This window comes from Myripristis murdjan, chromosome 8 (assembly GCF_902150065.1).
Source record: "Myripristis murdjan chromosome 8, fMyrMur1.1, whole genome shotgun sequence".
Taxonomy (NCBI): Eukaryota; Metazoa; Chordata; class Actinopteri; order Holocentriformes; family Holocentridae; genus Myripristis; species Myripristis murdjan.
In genome coordinates this window covers 3,855,845-3,875,554 of record NC_043987.1, presented here as the reverse complement: position 1 = coordinate 3,875,554, position 19,710 = coordinate 3,855,845, and the positions used below count along the sequence as shown (strand labels likewise).

The following is a 19,710-nucleotide window of genomic DNA, read 5'->3' as shown; positions in this document are numbered from 1 at the left end:
TAAACAGATAGTTCACCCATTGTGAAAGCTTTGTTATCATTTCACTTCTCCTCAGCTGGTATGTAGGCATTTATTTTTCAGAATGTTAGCCGGGGGACAGTCCATCTCAGTGGCAGGACGCTTACACTTATCATTTGGAGCATCCAGTCAGTGTCAGCCAGTATCCAGTGAAATAATTTTTTTTTTTTTTTGAAATAGGAGATCTGTTCCTTTATGTTACTAATTTTATAACACTTTGTCCCACAGCCAGGCTTGCAGCACCATAAGTCTGCTGCAGGACAGAGAATGGTTAGTGTTGTTCCTTTGATTAGACCTGAAGTTAGGGCCCAAACATTAATAATGAGGGAGCCAACATGTATCCAGTCTGGATAATGCATCGCCTGAAGGAAATAGTCATCTGAGCGATTTAGATATCTACAACTGTAATAGGAATGTGGACATATCCTAGCTGTATGGTGAACTACAGCTAATCAGAGGGTGGTGTGAACCAGAAGTAGCCATTTTGACATGAAATAGCAGGGTCTATCGATTATTTGGTTTGTGCTGGCATTCACAAAGGCTTGATGGTGGGTAAAACATTAAATGCAATCGAACAAAAAATATACTTATTACTGTCTTCATCTTTCTGGGGTGACTGAGAACTAACCATCGTCCACAGTGGGAGCTGATGGCAGTGTAGTAAACAAGTCTCAGACACACACACACACACACACACACACACATCATAAATAAGCTGGAGAGACAAATGGGACAAGAAAAGGTATGGGCTGATTGAAATGTCGCCTTTATTAATACATTTTGCCAAAATCCAACCTTCAATATATCCCCAATCTTATAAATATCAGTCAACTGGAAATCAAAACGCTGTATTTGGTTTGGAGGTTTATTCTAGTAGATTTTCATGTATACAGACTTCTACAGCTCGACAAGAAATAAATAGATAGAAGACAAAGAATTCTTTCAGAGTTCCTGATGAGCCAAAAAACTAATGTTATATATAGATGTGTATTGTACATGCATTTTGGTTCCTGTGACAGGACACACACACACATGCACAGACAGGCAGAAACACACACACACACACACACACACACACACACACACACACACTCGCATTATTATCCTGAATATCAGCTCCTCAGGTCCTTTGCACAGTTCTCTTAAACACCTCTCCCAGCAGCCACAGTCCCTGTCGGCGTTCCGTTCCCGTCCCATCACCTGTAGGGCAGCGCGGCCTGTCCCATCCTGACAGGGGCGGCCAGCAGGGTGCCCAGCAGCATCCTCTCCCCCCAGCCCAGCAGCTTGTTGAGCGTGAGGCTGAGCGGCGACAGCAGGCCCTGCTGCTCGCCCTCCAGCCTGCTCTGTGGCGCTCTGGAGCTCCACTCTCTCTGGGGCTCCGCCGGCTGGCTGGGCGGAGCGCCCCCTGCTGGAGACCTGACACTTTGCCTTTTTGCCTCGTGCCTGGCTCCGATCTCGCTCTTGCGGACAGTTTTTGAAGTGCTCCCGCTTGGCTGGCCGCTGTTCGCTCTCAGTGTGGTCTGCTCGTGGGCCAGGGGGCAGCCTCCCAAGGGGGACAACGAGAGGGTGAGGCTCTTCCGTTTCTCCAGCAGAGAGGGAGAGCCTACTGGGAGTTGTAGTTTGGTGGGCTTTGGTGCTGGTTTAACTGGCTCACAGTGGCTGAGGGCCGGAGCCTCGCATGGTGTCTGGACTTCCTGATTGTTGTGGTTGACAGTAAGATTGAGAGTCCGGAGTTTTCCTGACAGAGAAAGCGTCAGAGGCCGCGGGTTTCCACTGTCACCTGAGTGAGAGTGCCTGTGCTCCGCTTTGTTTGTGTTGTATAAATTCTCTCTGCGTGGTGAATCAGCCTCTCTGGAGTCATTAATGGCCTGATAATCCGTGCTCTGATTGGCAACCAGTTTGCCAGGGGAGGTGTGGCTGATGCTTTCAGTGGTAGACCGCAGGCCAGCGTCCGGAGACGGGAGCGGCTGGATGGTGAGGCTGCCGTTGGTGGCTTTCTGACTCAGCGTGCCCTGGAAGTGCTGCAGCTGACCCAAGAAGTTGAAGTTTGGGGAAATAGAGGGGCGGCGCTCTTTCACAAACCTTCCAAGAGAAGAGACGGAATTTGGGGTTAGAGCGCTTTTCAACTGCACCCTGCTGGTCATGGTTGATATTCTCCATTGATCTAACGACGGCGAGGGTTTATCATGCTCATACAGACCTGTAGGCGTGGTCCAGGTCCATCCCCAGGCTGTACATGATGTAGGCCACTGCCAGCGCCGGAGATCGAGAGATTCCCGCAGCACAGTGAACGAGCACGGAGGCACCAGAGGACATGGCTCCATCTGAAATGACATCTCTGCGCTCAGTCAAACTGCACATCACCAGCTTGCTGACTCTCCTGTTACAGGAGTCAACTGCTGATGCCACTAATATCAATAATATATTACAGTCAATTAAAGGGAAAGTTCACCCATTTCGAAAAAAAAGTCTTTTTAAAGGGGGGGTCAAATAAATTAATATATACATGAAAATGAGTAAAAACTATGGATTTGAGGGGTATTAATATAGCAGCAAGGCAGAAAGACAATGTGAGAGCTGTGTGTTGCGTTGTCCTCACCAATGAAGCGCAGTGCCTGTGGGATCCAGGGCAGCAGGTCGTCCCGCAAGGAGTCGTCGATGGGGATGCGGAGGTATCTGGAGCGGGGCAGGAAGGAGGGCTGGGGGCTGCAGCGGCTCACACTCAGCACATAGGAGATGCCTAAAGCAGAGAGCCGATCCTGCACAGGCAAACAGAAAGTCAGGCCCTCAGGCTGCATGCTGGATGTGAGTGCGCGCACACACACACACACACACACACACACACACACACACACACACACACACACACACACACCATCCCTTCATTCACAAGGGCCAGAACATCATAGACTACAGGCTGTGTTGGTTTGGTTTGAGTTAACTCATTACTATGGCCCGCTTATACTTTATCTTTGCGCTTTATGTGAGGACATGCTCTCTCTCTCTCTCTCTCCCTCCCTCCCTTTGCTTTTTTCTATTATGAATATTTTATATTAAGTCATTGCTGATGAGCAAATTAGCAAGAGGTAATCCAAAAATTACTAAAAACAAAACAAAACAAAACAAAAAAAAACTACTGAAGAACTACAAGAAAATGACCTGAAAATCAGCGACAAATTAATAAAAATATATTTATAATAATTACTGGTTATTAGCAAAAACAAGAATATGATCAGAAAGCAAATAAACAAATGAATAAATGAACAAATCAGTAAATAAATAACAACAAAAAGAAAATTAATTTGCAAGAATTACCGCCAAAGCACCACAGAATCACCTTACAAAAAAGAAAATACCCCCCCAAAATAAAAAGAAATCAAAAGTAAAAGAAATAAAGTTTGTTCAGAGAACGAAATAGCACGTTTCAAAATAAAAGTTCCTGGGTTTCAACGAGCCTCATTTTAATTTTAATTTTATTTATTTATTTTTCCAGTTTTTAAACTTATCTCAGCAACAGTGAGACTGTCTAGGCGATGCTGGACCAATTCTGACTGTGCGCTCTTATTTCACATATTGTTCCCCCTGGCTGTCAGTGTGTGCCCGGTGCGGCTCCTACCTGCGTCACGTCGCTCTCCGCTCCCAGGTAGAGCCGCGGCAGGATGACCGACAGCGGCGGCCGCTCAGCCTCTCTCTCCCTGGACAAAACCATCTCCGCCTGCAGCACAGCAGTCGCAAAAGAAAACATTTAGGTCCACTTTTATTCCAGGTTCAATCAGATTTTCACTCCGTCACCTTTTATCATCCCGAAATGCTGATATGAGAAGTGATGCATGGACACATCAGTGCGGCGCTTTTGCACTGTCATGCATCTTTGATCAAAATGCTTTGCAGATGGCAGCGGATACAGATAAAGAACCAACTCAGTGATAATGAAGCACATTATTTTGACTTGGATACTCACAGTGAGAGTTTTTTCTCTCTGAGCTGCAAATCTGCCCCGTGAAAGGTCTTGGAGCTGGAACCTGTTGGGGGAGTGCAGACGCAGGACAAGGCTTTGGAGATGCTTTGAGTCCGAAGGCAGCCTGCTCTGGGATGTCCTGCTCTGGGATGTCCTGCTCTGTCCTCCGCGCTGCTCTCCTCACTCCGCTCCGTCCTCTGTCACACCGCGATCAGACTGATGGAGAAGATGAGCTCATCCTCTTTCTAACAATAGATCTGTACTCAATGATGTCATCTGCAGCCAATCGGCGCCCTGCCGGACTCGGACACACGCAGGCGCGTCTCCGCTGCATGAGCATCCTCCTCAGTGGAGGTGGGGGTGAGAGTATTTTACTGTGATCAACAATATCTCCTCAGTACAACACTGCTGGCTCTGTAAATGTAGCCAAACGTAGATATGCCCTACAGCAGCGGGCATTCGTCACTATATGAGGCGGGTGTAATATGTATGTATAGGAGGAGAGCTGTGCTAAGATCTCATTTGGTAAAGAATATAAGAATACATTAATATTTTTAAAAATATCAGCAAAGTCCCATGAGCAGCCCCCCCCACCCCCACTCAGCTGTTCATAGCATGTCCTGCATTTTTTAACCCTTTGCAACCTCCAAACACACGGGCGAAAAGGTGATGCGCAAGTTAGCAAGAAATGATCCGAAAATAAGCAAGACACAATTAAGCTTGAAAATAAATAAATAAAATAATTGCCATAAAAACTAGAAAATGACCAGAAACGTAGCCAATGTTAGTAAAAAAAAAAAAAATACAATGACTAGAAAATTTGCACTAAATAAATAAACAAACAAACAAATAAATTATATATATATATATATATATATATATATATATATATATATATATATATATATATTACAGGCCATATTACACACACACACACATACACACACATATATAATGTGTGTGTGTGTATATCTATATCTATATATCATGTATATATATAGATATATATATCTATACATCTACACATCTATATATATAGATGTGTGTATATGTACATATATGCATGTGTGTATATACACGTCTGTGCGTGTGTATACATATATATTATATAAATACACACACACACACATATATACATATATATGTATATACACACACACATATATATATATATATATATATATATATATATACACATATATACATATATACACATACACACACACACACACACACACACACACACATATATATATATATATATATATATATATATGTGTGTGTGTGTGTGTGTGTATGTGTGTATATATATTTATATTGCAGGTGAGGAGGGAGGTGTTTAAGAGAACTGTGCAAAGGGCCTGAGGAGCTGATATTCAGGATAATAATATGTTTCTGCCTGTCTGTGCATGTCTGTGTGTGTTGCCACAGGAACCAAAATGCATGTACAATACACATCTATATATAACATATATATGTACACACATATACATATAAATGTGTGTATATATACATGTATATAATATACTCATATATACACACATGTATGCATATATCATGTGTACATGTATATAGACATATATCTAATATACTCATATATTTATACACACTCACACACATACATAAATATATGTATATAGTTTAAGACCTCAGATTCTGATACCCCGTTGCTTCATGTGCTGGTTTAGAAGAACCTGCATCCATCCATCCATCCATCCATCACTAGAGTGAAGACAGGAGGCATCAGGTTGAGTATACGGCATAGTTTTACTTTCACATTATTCAGTACAGAGTAAATCTTAAATCTAACACAGGTATTTGACAGATTTTTAACACCGATACATGGGGCTGCATTAGCTAGTGGATGCTGCAGACGCACGCTCATACGCTCTCAAACACACACACATACACACACACACTCGCACGCAGAACAAGAAAATGACTACATTTTCCACTACAAAGTTCAATGTCCTGTGATTGCTGCACAATGACAGGACGCAATGCCTGTTGAACTAATATGACCATGTATCAGAAATGTCATCAGGCTTCTTTTTTTTTTTTTTAAACCCCCAAACTTGCTTACAACCGCGCCATCTCTCTCTCTCACACACACACATACACACACACACACACACACACACAAACACAGAATGGGTGTCATGTTGGTCATCCTGGTCTCTCCAACGATGTCAGTGCTTATGTGTGAATGGAAACCCAGCTGACATGACTCAAAGCGGTCTAAAATAAGTACTCTATGTATGATTATACACATAATAATAATAAGCTATATGGGTCTCAGGATTCATTTTGCTTTAAATCAGTGTCTACTTCAAATATCTGTTTTGTGCCTGTGCGTAGCTCAGATTTGGTGGCACTAATCTTTCAGTCAAGTGCTCCTCCCTGAACGATGAGTAGGAGCGAAGATAATAATATAAATGTAAGCCTGGCTAAATCTCCTGTCTTGACCAAATCAGTGAAACCTGGTCTGGTCTTCCTGTCCACTTTTGGACGGATTTAAGATGTGTCGATGAGCTTTCAAAGGAAGAGCCCGGCTTCCATCTCTTTGTTTTAACACTGTAAACCTCCCCGCTTCTCCAGTTTTCCTTAAAAAGAGAGAGAAAGGAAGAAAAAAAAGAAAAAAGGGGGGCTGTCGGGGTTGGGATGTATGGACAAATAACTCCGGACAAGCTTGATGGGAACGTCCCGGAAAGCAAGACCCCCTGGCAGAGACACATAACCGACACATCAATTACACAAACTACTTCACTAGCTCATCAAAACATAAGAAGGCTACTTTATCGCGATTTCAGAAGACAAATCAGTCCTTTTTCAAAAGAAAGTAAAGTACTGGATCTGTGTGTGGGGCGGAGGGCTCGCTCTGGATGGTCACACAAGGCTCTCCAAGCCTAAAGTGCACTGGCCGTACTGGGAATGCTGCGAAGAACTCACTGGGAAGAGCTGGTAGGCAGGGCGTAATGCTTAGTGTGACCCACCATAGTCCAGCGTGGAAATATACATGCCTAAGACGTGTGTGCGCATGTGTGTGTGTATGTGGGTGGGTGGGGGAGTGTATGTTTGAAGAGCAATTTCTCCCATTTGAAAAGATGTAAAACTGACAAAATCTCCCTGCTTATATACCACCTTATCTCTCTCTCTCACTCTCTCTCTCTCTCTCTCTCAGTACTACTGAGCAGTCAGGACGGAGCGGAATGGGACACCAGCACAACTGTGGGACACACACACTCCAGGCCATACACAGCAGCTACACAGGTAAACACCAAAAAAACAAGTATGTAGCATCATGATAAGAAACAGGAAGAAATGGAATCAGAATCAGGAACAAGAATAATGACAATAATATAGCTGCCGCTGCTAGCGACAGCTGCTTTTTCCCTTATGTAGGTTACACCTTTTTATACTCATAGATTCTTTATTTTATGGAAAAGGAGATAATGGGGGGGTGGAGGGGGGGCGGGGGGCGGGGAAGGGTGGGTGGGTGGGGGGGGGGTCAGATGAAGGGTCGCTGGTCTTGGTGGTTTGGTCGGTTGGGAGGGGTACTGGGAGTATTGGTCATGATGGGAGGTCCCGGACTCTAGAACTGTTCGGCCAACAGCTCACAGAGACGTCTGGACACCGAGTCTTTACTGCAGCGCAGGGTCAGACGGTACATCTGCGCACACACACACACACACACACACACACACACACAGGTTAGTATCAAACACATGTAGTATCAAAATTAGTTCAAAGTACCAAAATTCTACTATATGTACAGTGTGATGGCCTGAATGTTTTCAGAATTGGAACCATTGCAAAAATGTTACAGATCCACCGTAATGAAATCAAACGGTTCTGAGCACAGCATTAATTGTTTAACTGTGATAATATGTGGAGAAACATGGTCAAACTGCAAAGTTGAAACAGCAGTTGACTTCAACTTTCCCCATACAGTCAGATATGGCAACGTTCTTCCTTCTCTTTAAGTTATGTTTTTAGCAAATATCTTTTAATCGGCATGGTAATATTAACAGCTTCATTTTTTCCGCAGCATTACCGTATTCCCTGAACATGTAAACTGCTGTAGACACATTTTTTCAGATCTATAATATTTGTTTCACAGAGGCTATGTGGGCATGAAATATCAGGTCAAGTGTTTCCAGTGAGCCAGTATGAACAGGAGTGAATGAGCATGAAGCCAGCAGGACTCTGGCTGTTAGAGCTCAATGGAACAGAGCCTTATTCTAGTTAGGCATCATGGACAACTGCTTTTGGGGTCTTGTGCCTCCAGAGGGTGGCCTAATGTGTAGGAGTTTCAAGGTGAAATGGATGCTGACAAGGTCAAGAAAAGCTGGACTCAGGGTAGGTCTTGGTCATGGAAGCGTCAAGGACATGGCACAGGGTTAAGGACAAAATTAAGACTATTGAGAAGTCTGAGGAGCTATTTGTTTGCTAGGGGCAGCTCCAACTTTTCAGTGGTCTTAATTTTGTCCCTTACCCTCCACCATACGAGGAATCTTGTGTCTTTTATTAACAAAACAGCTGTTGTTATGCTTGCTCTTCGGTATCTTAGAAGAATCAGATGAATATTTTTTATTTATATTTATATATGTTTTTCAGATGAAAATTGACAGGAATACTACTAAGCATTATTCAGTGCTACAAGCATGAGTACAAGTTTGTGTGTGTGTGTGTGTGTGTGTGTGTGTGTGTGTGAGAGAGTACCTGTGCTTGGGCGTTGGGCTCCAGCCTCAGCAGACAGCCGACCTGCTGGTTCTTGGTCTGGATTACTCCAGCACAGACGTAGTTCTCTGGGTTTGGATCCACATTGTCTAGCAGGGCTGTGCCAAGGCCCAACAGCTGCACACACGCACGCACGCACACGCACAAACACACACACGCACGCACACACACACACACACACACAGCTTTAAAAACCATGGCAACAACAGATGGCTTTCTGGTGGTGTAACTCCCTCTGGTGGTCATGTCAGGTGCTTCATTTCATATTCATATCTGATGTTTCTGACTCGTCATTTCAGCTGATAATTCCATCACTGATGCATCTCTGTGGCCAAGGCTAATAAAGTGCGTTTTTAATGAAAAATGAAAAAATTCAGCTACTGGATTTGAAGAAATTTGAATATATACGATTCAGGTTCACATTTGTAGCCGAGATCTGCAGAGGCGGATGCGTTGAATACAGAAATATATAACATCCCTGACAGTGTCAAGTTAGATGAAGAGAACTTCTGGAAACTGAAAAAGATTAATTCGATCATGGCCAGGCTACGGCGTCTTTAGCTGGATCAGCCGTGTAAAGACGGCTTAGTTCTAAAGACAAAAGACTTTACTGTGCCACAGTAACCTACATTTGCAAACAGATCTTATCAAACTGTTCACATTTACCTGGAGCATTACTGAAGGGCTCTGTTGTCACGCAATCTCACAACAACTTTTTCAGGTATCTCTTTTCTCTAGGCTTGTTATATATTTCACCATTATCTGTACACAGTGCGCCATCCAATGGACCTCCATGATAGAGCTAGAGGTGGTTGATAGAGTTGTGGTTTAACTGTGTTTACTTATAAGAAAGAGTTGTAAGAGCAGCACACACATGAATAACTTGTAAAATGCATGTGTACCTTGGCCTTAAGTACTTCAGTATCCATGCTGTGGTTGGCCTTGAATATCTTTTGTGCTTCTTGCTGGGGCCTGAAGAGAGACAGCAGCACATTTTAGTTTTAGTAGGGAATAAAAACTACGTCATAAGCATAGAGCGTATGGCACAGTCACAAGCACATGGGCATATGGACCCACACACACACACACTCTCTCTCTCTTACTGGCTGAGCTGTTTCCAGCGCTGAAAGAAGTCATGTGAGGCCATTTCAGTGGGCTGGAAAAACTTGTTGATGGTGACTGGCAGCTTCAAGGTTAGGTTCTGTAGAGCACCTCCATATCTGGGGGGGGAAAAAAAAACACCACACAATAAAACTCCACACCACTTTGTGCATTGAGTGTGTGTATTCAAAAGGGATGGAACTGTAATGGAATGGAACTCTAATCTTAATGGCTGAAATCAATACTTCTAATTATAGACTATATAATCATGTCAACCAAAAGCACTAGTCACAGCTACTCTGTCACCCTGGTGCTCTCTGCTGGGTCAAGTGGGTGCATCAAACGTGCTTACCTGATGTCAATTTAATTGCTCAATTTTCACATCAAGCCATAAATCTCATGCAAGAAAAGCTTCCTGTCTGAACACAGGCCGGATCAGGACATTTTACAAATCACTGGTCATGATTAAGACCAACAGTATTTGTTTAAGCCTACCTGAACTTGATGTTAAGTAGCGGGGCGTCACAGAAATCGGTCAGACACTCGATGTTGAGAACCTGCTGGACTTGGGCTCCTCCCTCTACCAGGGGCTCCACTGGCTTGGTCTGAACGTTGAGCTGTGGCCAGCCATTAAGGACCGCAAACACAAAACACACACCTGCTAATAACTCTGCTGAACGGGGCTGCACTCGCTGACATGGTTACGTACTTTAAAATACAGTTTCAAGCAACTACATTTGCATGAGACAACAATCATCAGCTGTTTATTTTGTTCTTTTTGGTGTGGTGCTGTCAAAGTAAACACCACACTAAATGGGATTATGTAACACTGTTTTGCTTTTGTGACAACCAAATCACATTTGTTCCTCAAATCACATCTTTAAGACAGACAGACTGCTCTGTTGTTTGCAAGTGATCAGATTGATCTGTGTGTCCTGACATCACCAACCCATCTTCACAGGTTGCTGTGGTGACGACGCTGGTGTCAATGAGTACGTTTACATGCACACCATATTTCGCTTCGTGTCAATATTCCGGTTAAGGTAACTGCGCCACGGCAACTGGAATATTCCGTTTACATGTTACTTGGCATGTCCCCGTGTTTCGGCGTATTCCACTCTCTTATGTAATGCGACACTCAGCCGCGGGAGGCAGCAGTACGCGTATAGGCGTCTGGTCCGCCGGAAAAACAGACGAAGAAGTCTTCTTGTTTTTCTTCTGTCGCTAGTTCTATGTTTTCTCCCATTGATATCCTCGATGATATTTAAGTCTTTCATTAGCTGAAGGCTAATGAAAGGCGTTTTCCCCGCTTGCAGGTAACCATAGCAACAAAGACGCCACAGAATTCCTTGCAGGTCGAGCATGCGCAGTTGTGACTGAATATTCCGGTTCGGGGAGTTTTCCGACTAAGGTGGTTACATGCCCCAATATTCCGGTTGGAACAGGAATATTCCAGGGGTCTTATTCGGAATTCTCTCCAACCAGAATATGACCTTAATCGGGTTCGGTGCGTGTTTACATGACACGTGCGCAACCGGAATATTGCGAATATTCCGGTTAATACAGGAATAAGGTGTGCATGTAAACGTGCTCAGTAACTACATACGCTGATGACACAACTTTCCAAGGTGGAAGCTGGAAAATGTACAGAAGTCTCCCCCCAAAAGTGCCAGCAAACGATTTATTTCACTGTCTTGTTCGCTGTGTTGTGTTGGCAGCAGCATGGATTCTGCTCAGCCCCTCTGATGCACTTTGTCACTGTGGATTTGACATGGTTGTTGTATTGCATTGCAAGAGAGGCAAAAGACACTTTGAAATCCAATCTAAGTGGCCCAAGCATTCAGACTGAGATGCAGTTCCAATCGATACAATCTGTACATGCCGAAAAATGGATTTTAGCTGGTAGTGTAAACAAGGCCTTATATCAATATTAATGTGTGCCAAAATGTTCCTGCATATAAAGGATATGAGACTGTAGGTCCCCAGGACAGCTGACTGTGGTGGTGAAGCTGGCAAACTGCACTGACGTCTTGTTACCATAGAATAGGTACATTCTCCCTGAGAGAGAAACACAGACAGACAGACAGACAGACAGACAGACAGACAGACAGATAGACAGACAGACAGATAGACAGACAGACACACAGGTTCTGATGTCATTCACTTTTAATTATATGGCAGCCACAGTTGATTTATGCCACACTTGATGAAAGCAAAGATGTTAACAAGAACTACACATTTACTCCAAAGTTATGCTTCAGTATGGTTGAGAGATTAACAACTGGATACGGTCAAAATCAAAAACTACAGCAACTGGGTTGATGTCAGAGTGGCAGACAGTCTGGATTTGAACAGCTTCATCCAATCTTCTGCTGGATGCCTATTTTCTCTGGTATTTTGAATACTGGCGATGTATTGATGTATTGCTGCACACATCAAGTAACATACCTCAAATACAAATGCTGAATTTCGCAAGATCTAAACATAGCCAGTAGCCAGGCTGCTGATGGATCCATGCTTCACGATGTCAAACAGTCTCATGGGACACACTATTCAAACTGGACTCTGCAAAGCCATCTTCCTGTCTGTTTGACCCGTTCCACACAAAAGTTTACCTTGAAATTTTCTCAGTTGTTGGTCCAGCGATTTTTGATGCATTTTGGATCAGCTTTTCAAACCACTTCTTAAAAAAAAAGACTAATCTTGTTGATGAGTTTATGAATAACATACCAAACTCTAATCTCCCCCTGTTTTCTAAATCACTTCTACAGAAACTGCAGACATCTAGCTCTTACACCATTTGTCCAATAATCTTTTTGCACTTCAGTCTGGTTAAAGAGGTGCTTTCATTCTGCTTTCACCAAAGTGGTCAATGATCTCCTGCTGGCCTAATTTTACTGTTACTGTTACTGAATGAGGAAATGATGAAAGTGATGGAAATCTGCTGGAGTGGCAAAAAACGTTCATCCCTGTATTTGGGAAAACTCACCCAGGTTCTGGCGGTACTCTGACTTGATGCCAATCTGCAACAGCTGATTCTCAAATAGAACGCCGTTGTTCTTGCACACAAACCTGAAGTACGGAGGTAATGAACACGTGACTTATCAACATTGACAAGCATGCCATTATATCCAGAAAAGTAATCAAGATTTAAGAGGCACAAGGAAAGAAAGAAACATTGAAGTGTAGCTCAGGTGTAATTTCAGTTTTTTCCCCCATCACCATGAATGAAAATGAAGAGCCTACCCCTGTCAATGTATTTGAAACTTCTACTGCAGACTAATAAAAAACAGAAAAAATGCGTTAACTGCAATCATTACCTGTGATGCAAAGTGCAATCATGTTATTAATAAATTCAATGATGCATTTAAGCTGCTTTAAAGGAACACTTCACCAAAAACACAAAGAAAAGATGGCCGTGGATTATGCTGGTTATCCAAGTCATTGATTTTGGAGAGAGCTGTTCACTTTTTCACATGTACATTTTTCACAGTTTGGTCTCTACAAACACCCATCTGCCCATTTCATTTTTTTGCATTTTGTGTGAACTGTTCCTTTAATGCATTTTTTTTTTTTACAGTGGGGGCTGACAACTTCTGATAGGTCAAGCAAAGTTGCAGATGACAGATTGGAGTAGCTTCTGACTGTGGCAAATACAACTGGTGGGTTTGGACCTTTAACAAGCATTACTGACAGGAAAGAAATGACACTGGCATTATCCTTTAATCAACTGTCATGACAGCTTACACAGGGTTTTTCCTGGTGTACTTCTAATCAGTCTTTGAAGCCTCTGTTGTGAGGGCAGGTGGTGTTAATTTCAGGAAGGTCCATGAAATAAAAATTATTTTAGTAAAGGTACACCATGATCTGAATGAGGTGCAAGTTCCAGATCCAATAAGTCCTGCATCATTGCAGGACTTATTGCCTTCTCATGGTCTAAATACAGAGTTAAAATATTATATTTTCATTAAAATATTATGTATACCTTTATCGCCTGTCACTGACACTCCTGTGTTGCAATCTGCTAACTCTTATCCTTAGACTGTGATGAGCATATGGCAAACCTACCATGTAATGAAAATCCCTTTAACACCAGTACAACAGAAACTTTTGCAGCAGCCATTTTGACATGAATAGCAGGGTAAACAAAGGTGTTAAAAATGATGTCAAGGCTCTGTTCCAGTTAAGTCTGACAGAGCCAAGGTGCCGATATTGTTCGCTGGCTCAGTGGAAAGGCTCTGCTACACTTTAATGGAATCGAACCTTAATTCATGTCATTAGCAACACCTAATTTTACCTTGCTAGTTCATGACAAATGGCTGCTGTGAAAACACCTACTGTTCGCTGGCAGATAACCTGCTGAAGACACTGTACTGTCGAAATGTTAATTTGTGTATGTAACATCAACGATACAAATTTCAGGATGAAGAAGGTTCATTAGTGTAAATCTAACGCTTTTCAAAACCTATAGTACCTATAATAAACCTATAATAAACATGACGTTTATTCCTTATTTTGTTGGATTTCTAACTTTGACAGCAGGAAAAACCCCGTCTACATCCTGCATATATGAATGCAGTTAAATAAACACTCAACAACGCTTGCACACCAATAGAGCGAGAACGAGGGAGCAAGAAAGAGAGAGAAAGAGAGACACCTTACTTGTTAAGAAGCTCATCTGCCTCAGACAGAGGAGGGGCAGGATCCTCAGAGGGAGGAGCAGAGCTGAGACCAGAACAGGGGAGGAGCGGATAAAAACCACAGGACAGAGCAGGATGGATGGACAGAGGAGAAGAGGGGGATGATGAAGCGAGCCATCCAACATTGGGGATACAGGCAGCGTGATGGAGAGTTTTAGTGAGTGAGACAGAAAGAGGGATAAAAAGGATAAAATGCAGAGTTGGTTAGTGAAAGCATTCAATTCAATTTTGTACAAAAAATATATCATTCAACAACAACAAATGTCTGCTGGCTAGCTAAAGTACTAAAGTGCTGATTACTTATAGTCCAGGTCCAAAAGGACAAAAATCAGACATCATTTAGATTTCTATGAAAGCACCAAAACTGCTTTATATGAAGAGTTTGATGCTATGAACTTTTTCAGAGTTGGATCCACGGAAACCATCAGAGAAGACATTTTTTTCTTGCATCCATTACCAGTAGATGTCTTTTACCCCTCTTGTCTACTGAACGGAAAACACAATTAAATCTGTTAATCTAGATGATCAAGGAATAAAACTGTTCTGAGGAAAGGATTATGTCTAACAATTAGGCATAGAAAAACTTTAATTTGTTCAATGTATGATTGATCTATGGGAGATTATTTTTTCTAGTTAAATTTTAATACCATAGATCAAATATATTTACCCCAATCATATCATCAAAACCTTCTTGACTGGATGTAGTCCATGGGCTAAAATGTAGGCCTAGTTGTGTGGCCTCAGTCGTCCTGCTGCAGTGTGCAGGACTCTAGAAATGATCTGTGCATGGGTTTGAGGAACGCACAGTGCAGGGCAGAAATTCAACTGAATTTGCATTAAATCTGGTTGTTTTAACCAGGATTATGCTGCAAGATGGTTTTTCTTCAACTACATTAAGTTCTCGCTTACAGGCTAACATGCAATTTTGCAAATCTCCAGATTATTCCTGTAAATTCCTGTTAATTCCCATATATTCCCATTCATTCCCGTGGAAAGTTTCCCACTTTGAAAAATTCCAGGAATTTTGCAACCCTACTTGTAATCCCATATGGCATAAGCCATTTAACGGCACTCATAAAAAAAAAAAAAAAAAAAAAAAAAAAAAAAATCATTCATTAATTTTTCGGTCTCTCTAAATTTGCCAGTGTGTGATGATTGGGGCAGTTTATGATGTTTTCTTTTACACTTCCATATTCAAGTCCATTTACTGCCACTGGAGGAAAGAAAAATGTCTGCCAAAACTGCTACAATCCTGAAAATTAAATTCTGAAATGGTTTCAAACTACTTATGTAGACCAGTTTTGTTGCTTTCATGCCAAACTGATTCATGTCCATTTGTCCTGGACTAAAGTAAAGTACAATACCAACAGGCTGCCCATTCAAGATACTGTATTTTACTAATGACATGGTTAGAGCATGGAAGAAAGCCTGTTAAATGGCCTAAGAAAACAATGTGGAGATGCCATATTTGTAGTTGTCTAGGTGACGTAGTTCACTACTGGCCCCTTACTCTGAGTCACCAGGACCCTCCACCAATAGGGAGTCAGAGGTCTCAGTGGGCTGTTCCAGATCTCTGTCAACATCCAGTCACAACAGAGGACAGGAGACAGACACGCACATTCAAACCAAATGCACAAACCGAATGCATGCGCGCACACACCCACGCACCCATACACACACGCACGTGCGCACGTGGAAAGAAGGGAAGGAGAGAAAAAGGCGAAAGAGAAAGACAGTCACATACACAGCAAGATCAAGAGAACAGACAAGTTAAGCAGACCTGCCAACCATGGGTAGCCTAGTTATAGTTTCACCGAAAGTAGGCACTGCCGCAAAAACACTGAAGACATTCAGTAACTTTTTGATGAAGAACCCATTTATAGATCGCTGACTCTAAAAAATATTGTTTCAACACTTATTTCAAGTACACAACAGATGTTATTATCTACCATGCACTGCCTCCAATTTGTGCATGACCTGTGTCACAGGCAATGAACTAAAAACTTACAAAAGTGCTAACTATCAATGCAAACACCATTATCTGTATTATTAAATAACTGTTCCCCTATTGTATCTACTGTAATACTGAAATCACACTAGGAGAGTGCGCTAGAATCAGACTGTCACAAAATCAGCAACTTATGTCAACCTGCCTAGTGCCAGTGGAGCTGCATCACATGTGATCTGAACTGCTTGTCATCCTTGATAAAAAAGTAATAAAACCTTGTTATGTTTTATTTCATATGATGACTCAGCTCTGAAGTCAAAATGTATTTCACTTTTATATAGCATTTCAAACTCAGCGCAATCTAGTGGTGGAAAACCAATACAGGGAGAGTGGTGGATGGAGGAGGAGGGACATATCACAGTCGAGAGCACTGATTGGCTGGAATGATGGAATTATGTGATTATCAATCATGCTAGCTCGAAAATGTGAGCTCCAGTCTTTTACAAATCTTTTCTTGGCAGATTCCAGCATATTTTGATGTAAAACTTTATCCAGGTTGGCAGGTCTATATTAGACAAACACAGAGAGCAAAAGAAGAAAGAGCCAACAGATAGAGACAACAGACAAATCCCAACTAGTTACATAGTAGTTTAACAGCACAAACACACCACAACCACCGTAACTAATTACATAGTAGTTAAACTGAGGAAACAACAGTATGTGTCAAAGAGAGGGGGCTAATCTTTCCCATTTAGGCTCTAACCCTGTTAGGCATTCTCTGTCGAGAAGTTCCAGTCCAGTATGAGACACTGTCTGAACAGTAAAGCCTGAGACAGACTATAGGACTGCTCATGTCTCGCCTTGTCAAGTCTGACTAGCACAGCTCAGACTCAAAGCTTGCCCTAAGCTGTTTTCTAAAGTGATAATAGAGGGGAGATAAGTTGTGTAGAGTAAAATGTATTATGGTACCGTAAAGGTAAGGTTAAAAGCTTATGCATTCAAACTGATTAACTGAATAATAATTCATAAAACTGAATTTGCAAAGAAATAAATGAATTGATATCATATAGTCTGACCAAGGCTTCAGCAGAATTTCATCTGGTACCTCTACAACATTAACAAGTAGCTTTGTTGTAGCCCTTCATACTGGACTGTGGCTTCAGGTTGATCCTACATCTACCCAACAAGAGAAGATCATTCACCTTAGAAAGCCATCATCATTCACAGCAGCAGAGGGGGTGGCAGGCCCAGCCTCGCTGAACACATCCACCAGTAGACTGCCAGCGCTGGGTGCAGCAGAACCAACTGGAGCTGTAGATCGAAGCCCAAGTAGATCTGCTTGCGGGGATGGGGTGGACTGGAAAAAGCAGAGGGAAATCACAAGACAGAGCCACAAAAGTCAGCAATCCCTGAACAGCTAGCCTACTGGCTATAATACCACATGTCAGCGTCGACCTCACCCAGAGCAACATGTTACTGATGATACAGATGCTGATATTTCAAGGATAAGTGTAGTTTAATCCTATGACCAATGTTTCCAATCGCTCTATCTCAACACATCCAAAACGTGTTAAGACAAAGTAACACATCTCCTACTTACAGCATTGGAGGCAGCCATGGCTGCTGTGTCTGCCCCCCTGTCGCTTCCTCCGTTCAGCTCCCCACCCTCCCTCTTGCCTTCCTCTAGCTCTGACACTGACACAGCGCCAGGACCCTTCTTCTTTTTCAGCTTGGCCAAAATGGATGACTCTCTCTCTGGGAAGGGAGGCATCTCCTCCAGTACAGTGGCCTGGGATAGAACAGAAAAGCACCATAAAGTGGGCTATGGCCGAGGGGGCTGCAAAGGCATCACATATCACATTCTAGTCTTGCAACATCCATGACATTTAGATAGCATCTGTACAGAAAATGTTTGCATATCATTTGCTCCTTCTTTCTTGTAAGTGGGCTTAATATTTTGGGATGAATAATTTGCATAGCAGGCTTTGCTGAGTATATATTAGCGCCAACAGCTATTATGTGCTCGTGGCAATCAGTCATTGGTGAATTCATTTTATTACCTTAGCCAAGATGCTTATGGCTGGTGAACATGAATCTAATATTAAGCTATTTTTCATGTATTATTGCACTAGTTTCTTATAGCCAGAGACACTGTTTATGAAAGGAGACAGTAAAACTTTGAAATGCTAAACGTGGTGCCATGCCAGCACACTATCAACTAATTTCATACTTTGTGTGATGACACAACTTTGAGCTCAGTGACAATGACACAGAAAGCCCAGAAGAACTGCTGGCCTGCTTAACATGGTAGAACTGATCCAGGTAAAACCCAAATGTATGCACTTGTGTTTAAAACAATCCCCAGTGCCTGGCATGGCTGTTTATAGTTAAAATGGCAATGAAAAAAGGCAGTGCAAAGTAGAATGCAGTTTCTTGGGGCTGTGAACAGTGCATGTGTATAAACATGAGAAAAATATTGTTCTGTGGCATTATTGTCCCTCTGGAGTAAAGAGTAGAATTTGCACAGTGCATATGAGCTCCCCATTTAAATAAAAATCAAACAACCAACGTTTTGATCAGGGAGACCTTCATCAGTGTGTCCTTCTAATGTCCTTCAAAGGTTCTGACTCCATGTTGTATGCAATTTGGCATTGTCCTAAACATGAAAGCCAAATGACAACACATACAGCAGAACCATAGATGTACGCAACTCCCCACTCCAACAGAGGGGGCTCTTGTCTTGTTGGTCACAATCTGCCTGGACGGGTTTCAAAGATGCCACCAGTGCCTAGTCCCTTTCTATAATCACAGTGTCTCTGTTATAGCTCAATCTGTCACTATTATCCATGTTAACATTGTGGGTCAAGACTGTGTGAAATTAAATTATTGCCCAGTGTCAGTGTAGAGTGTGCTAAGCAGGGAGGGAGGATGGCTTGGGACTGCGTCAACAGCCAGCTTTAGTTAAGCTCATGCTCAGAACTAACCAGGACATCGGTGCTAGCGATGGAGGAAAGCTTGAGATACTCGACAGCACGCTGCTGCAGCTCCACATCCGAGTTCCGGATCTGGCTGTCGGAGCGCAGCACCTCCTGGATGGTGCTTTTGGTCTCTGGGAACAGATTGATGAACTTGATGTAGGCTGACAGTAGCAGGGCCCGGGTTGGCACCGAGCACAGGTGGAACTTGGAGTGAAGGAGGTTGAACTGGACCAAGGGACTGTAGGAAGAATGGTAGAACAGCCACAA

General features: G+C 42.6%; 2 protein-coding genes across 3 annotated transcripts in view; both read right to left on the bottom strand.

The window, feature by feature from the left end:
- Positions 1–763: 763 nt before the first annotated feature.
- Positions 764–4,186, bottom strand: LOC115363943 (dual specificity protein phosphatase 8). Its single transcript, XM_030058311.1, has 5 exons — positions 3,980–4,186; positions 3,635–3,733; positions 2,618–2,777; positions 2,219–2,342; positions 764–2,100 (listed from the first exon to the last, which is right to left on the bottom strand). The coding sequence occupies exons 2-5, from the start codon at positions 3,725–3,727 to the stop codon at positions 1,215–1,217; spliced, it is 1,263 nt and encodes a 420-aa protein (XP_029914171.1). The 5' UTR covers positions 3,728–3,733; positions 3,980–4,186; the 3' UTR covers positions 764–1,214.
- A 1,538-nt stretch (positions 4,187–5,724) lies between these two features.
- The window catches only part of ap2a1 (adaptor related protein complex 2 subunit alpha 1), a 34,521-nt gene continuing 20,535 nt past the window's right edge, over positions 5,725–19,710 (bottom strand). The window contains exons 11-22 of one of the 2 annotated variants that reach the window (XM_030058286.1): positions 19,450–19,681; positions 18,066–18,254; positions 17,668–17,822; positions 16,028–16,090; positions 14,480–14,542; positions 12,807–12,889; positions 11,786–11,875; positions 10,313–10,436; positions 9,820–9,936; positions 9,619–9,688; positions 8,699–8,833; positions 5,725–7,646 (exon numbers count right to left, since the gene is read on the bottom strand). In XM_030058286.1, coding sequence (XP_029914146.1) covers positions 7,569–7,646; positions 8,699–8,833; positions 9,619–9,688; positions 9,820–9,936; positions 10,313–10,436; positions 11,786–11,875; positions 12,807–12,889; positions 14,480–14,542; positions 16,028–16,090; positions 17,668–17,822; positions 18,066–18,254; positions 19,450–19,681 — 1,399 coding nt within the window. In that variant the 3' untranslated portion in view covers positions 5,725–7,568. The remainder of the gene's footprint in view (positions 7,647–8,698; positions 8,834–9,618; positions 9,689–9,819; positions 9,937–10,312; positions 10,437–11,785; positions 11,876–12,806; positions 12,890–14,479; positions 14,543–16,027; positions 16,091–17,667; positions 17,823–18,065; positions 18,255–19,449; positions 19,682–19,710) is intronic. The other variant, XM_030058287.1, reaches the window with a different exon arrangement.

Excerpts from the sequence above, each read along its gene's own strand:
- LOC115363943 (XM_030058311.1), bottom strand. The coding sequence starts at position 3,727 with ATGGTTTTGTCCAGGGAGAGAGAGGCTGAGCGGCCGCCGCTGTCGGTC. Across the intron at positions 2,778-3,634 it reads CGGAGAGCGACGTGACGCAG|GATCGGCTCTCTGCTTTAGG; the intron begins GTAGGAGCCGCA and ends TTGCCTGTGCAG. Across the intron at positions 2,101-2,218 it reads GACCTGGACCACGCCTACAG|GTTTGTGAAAGAGCGCCGCC; the intron begins GTCTGTATGAGC and ends TTCTCTTGGAAG.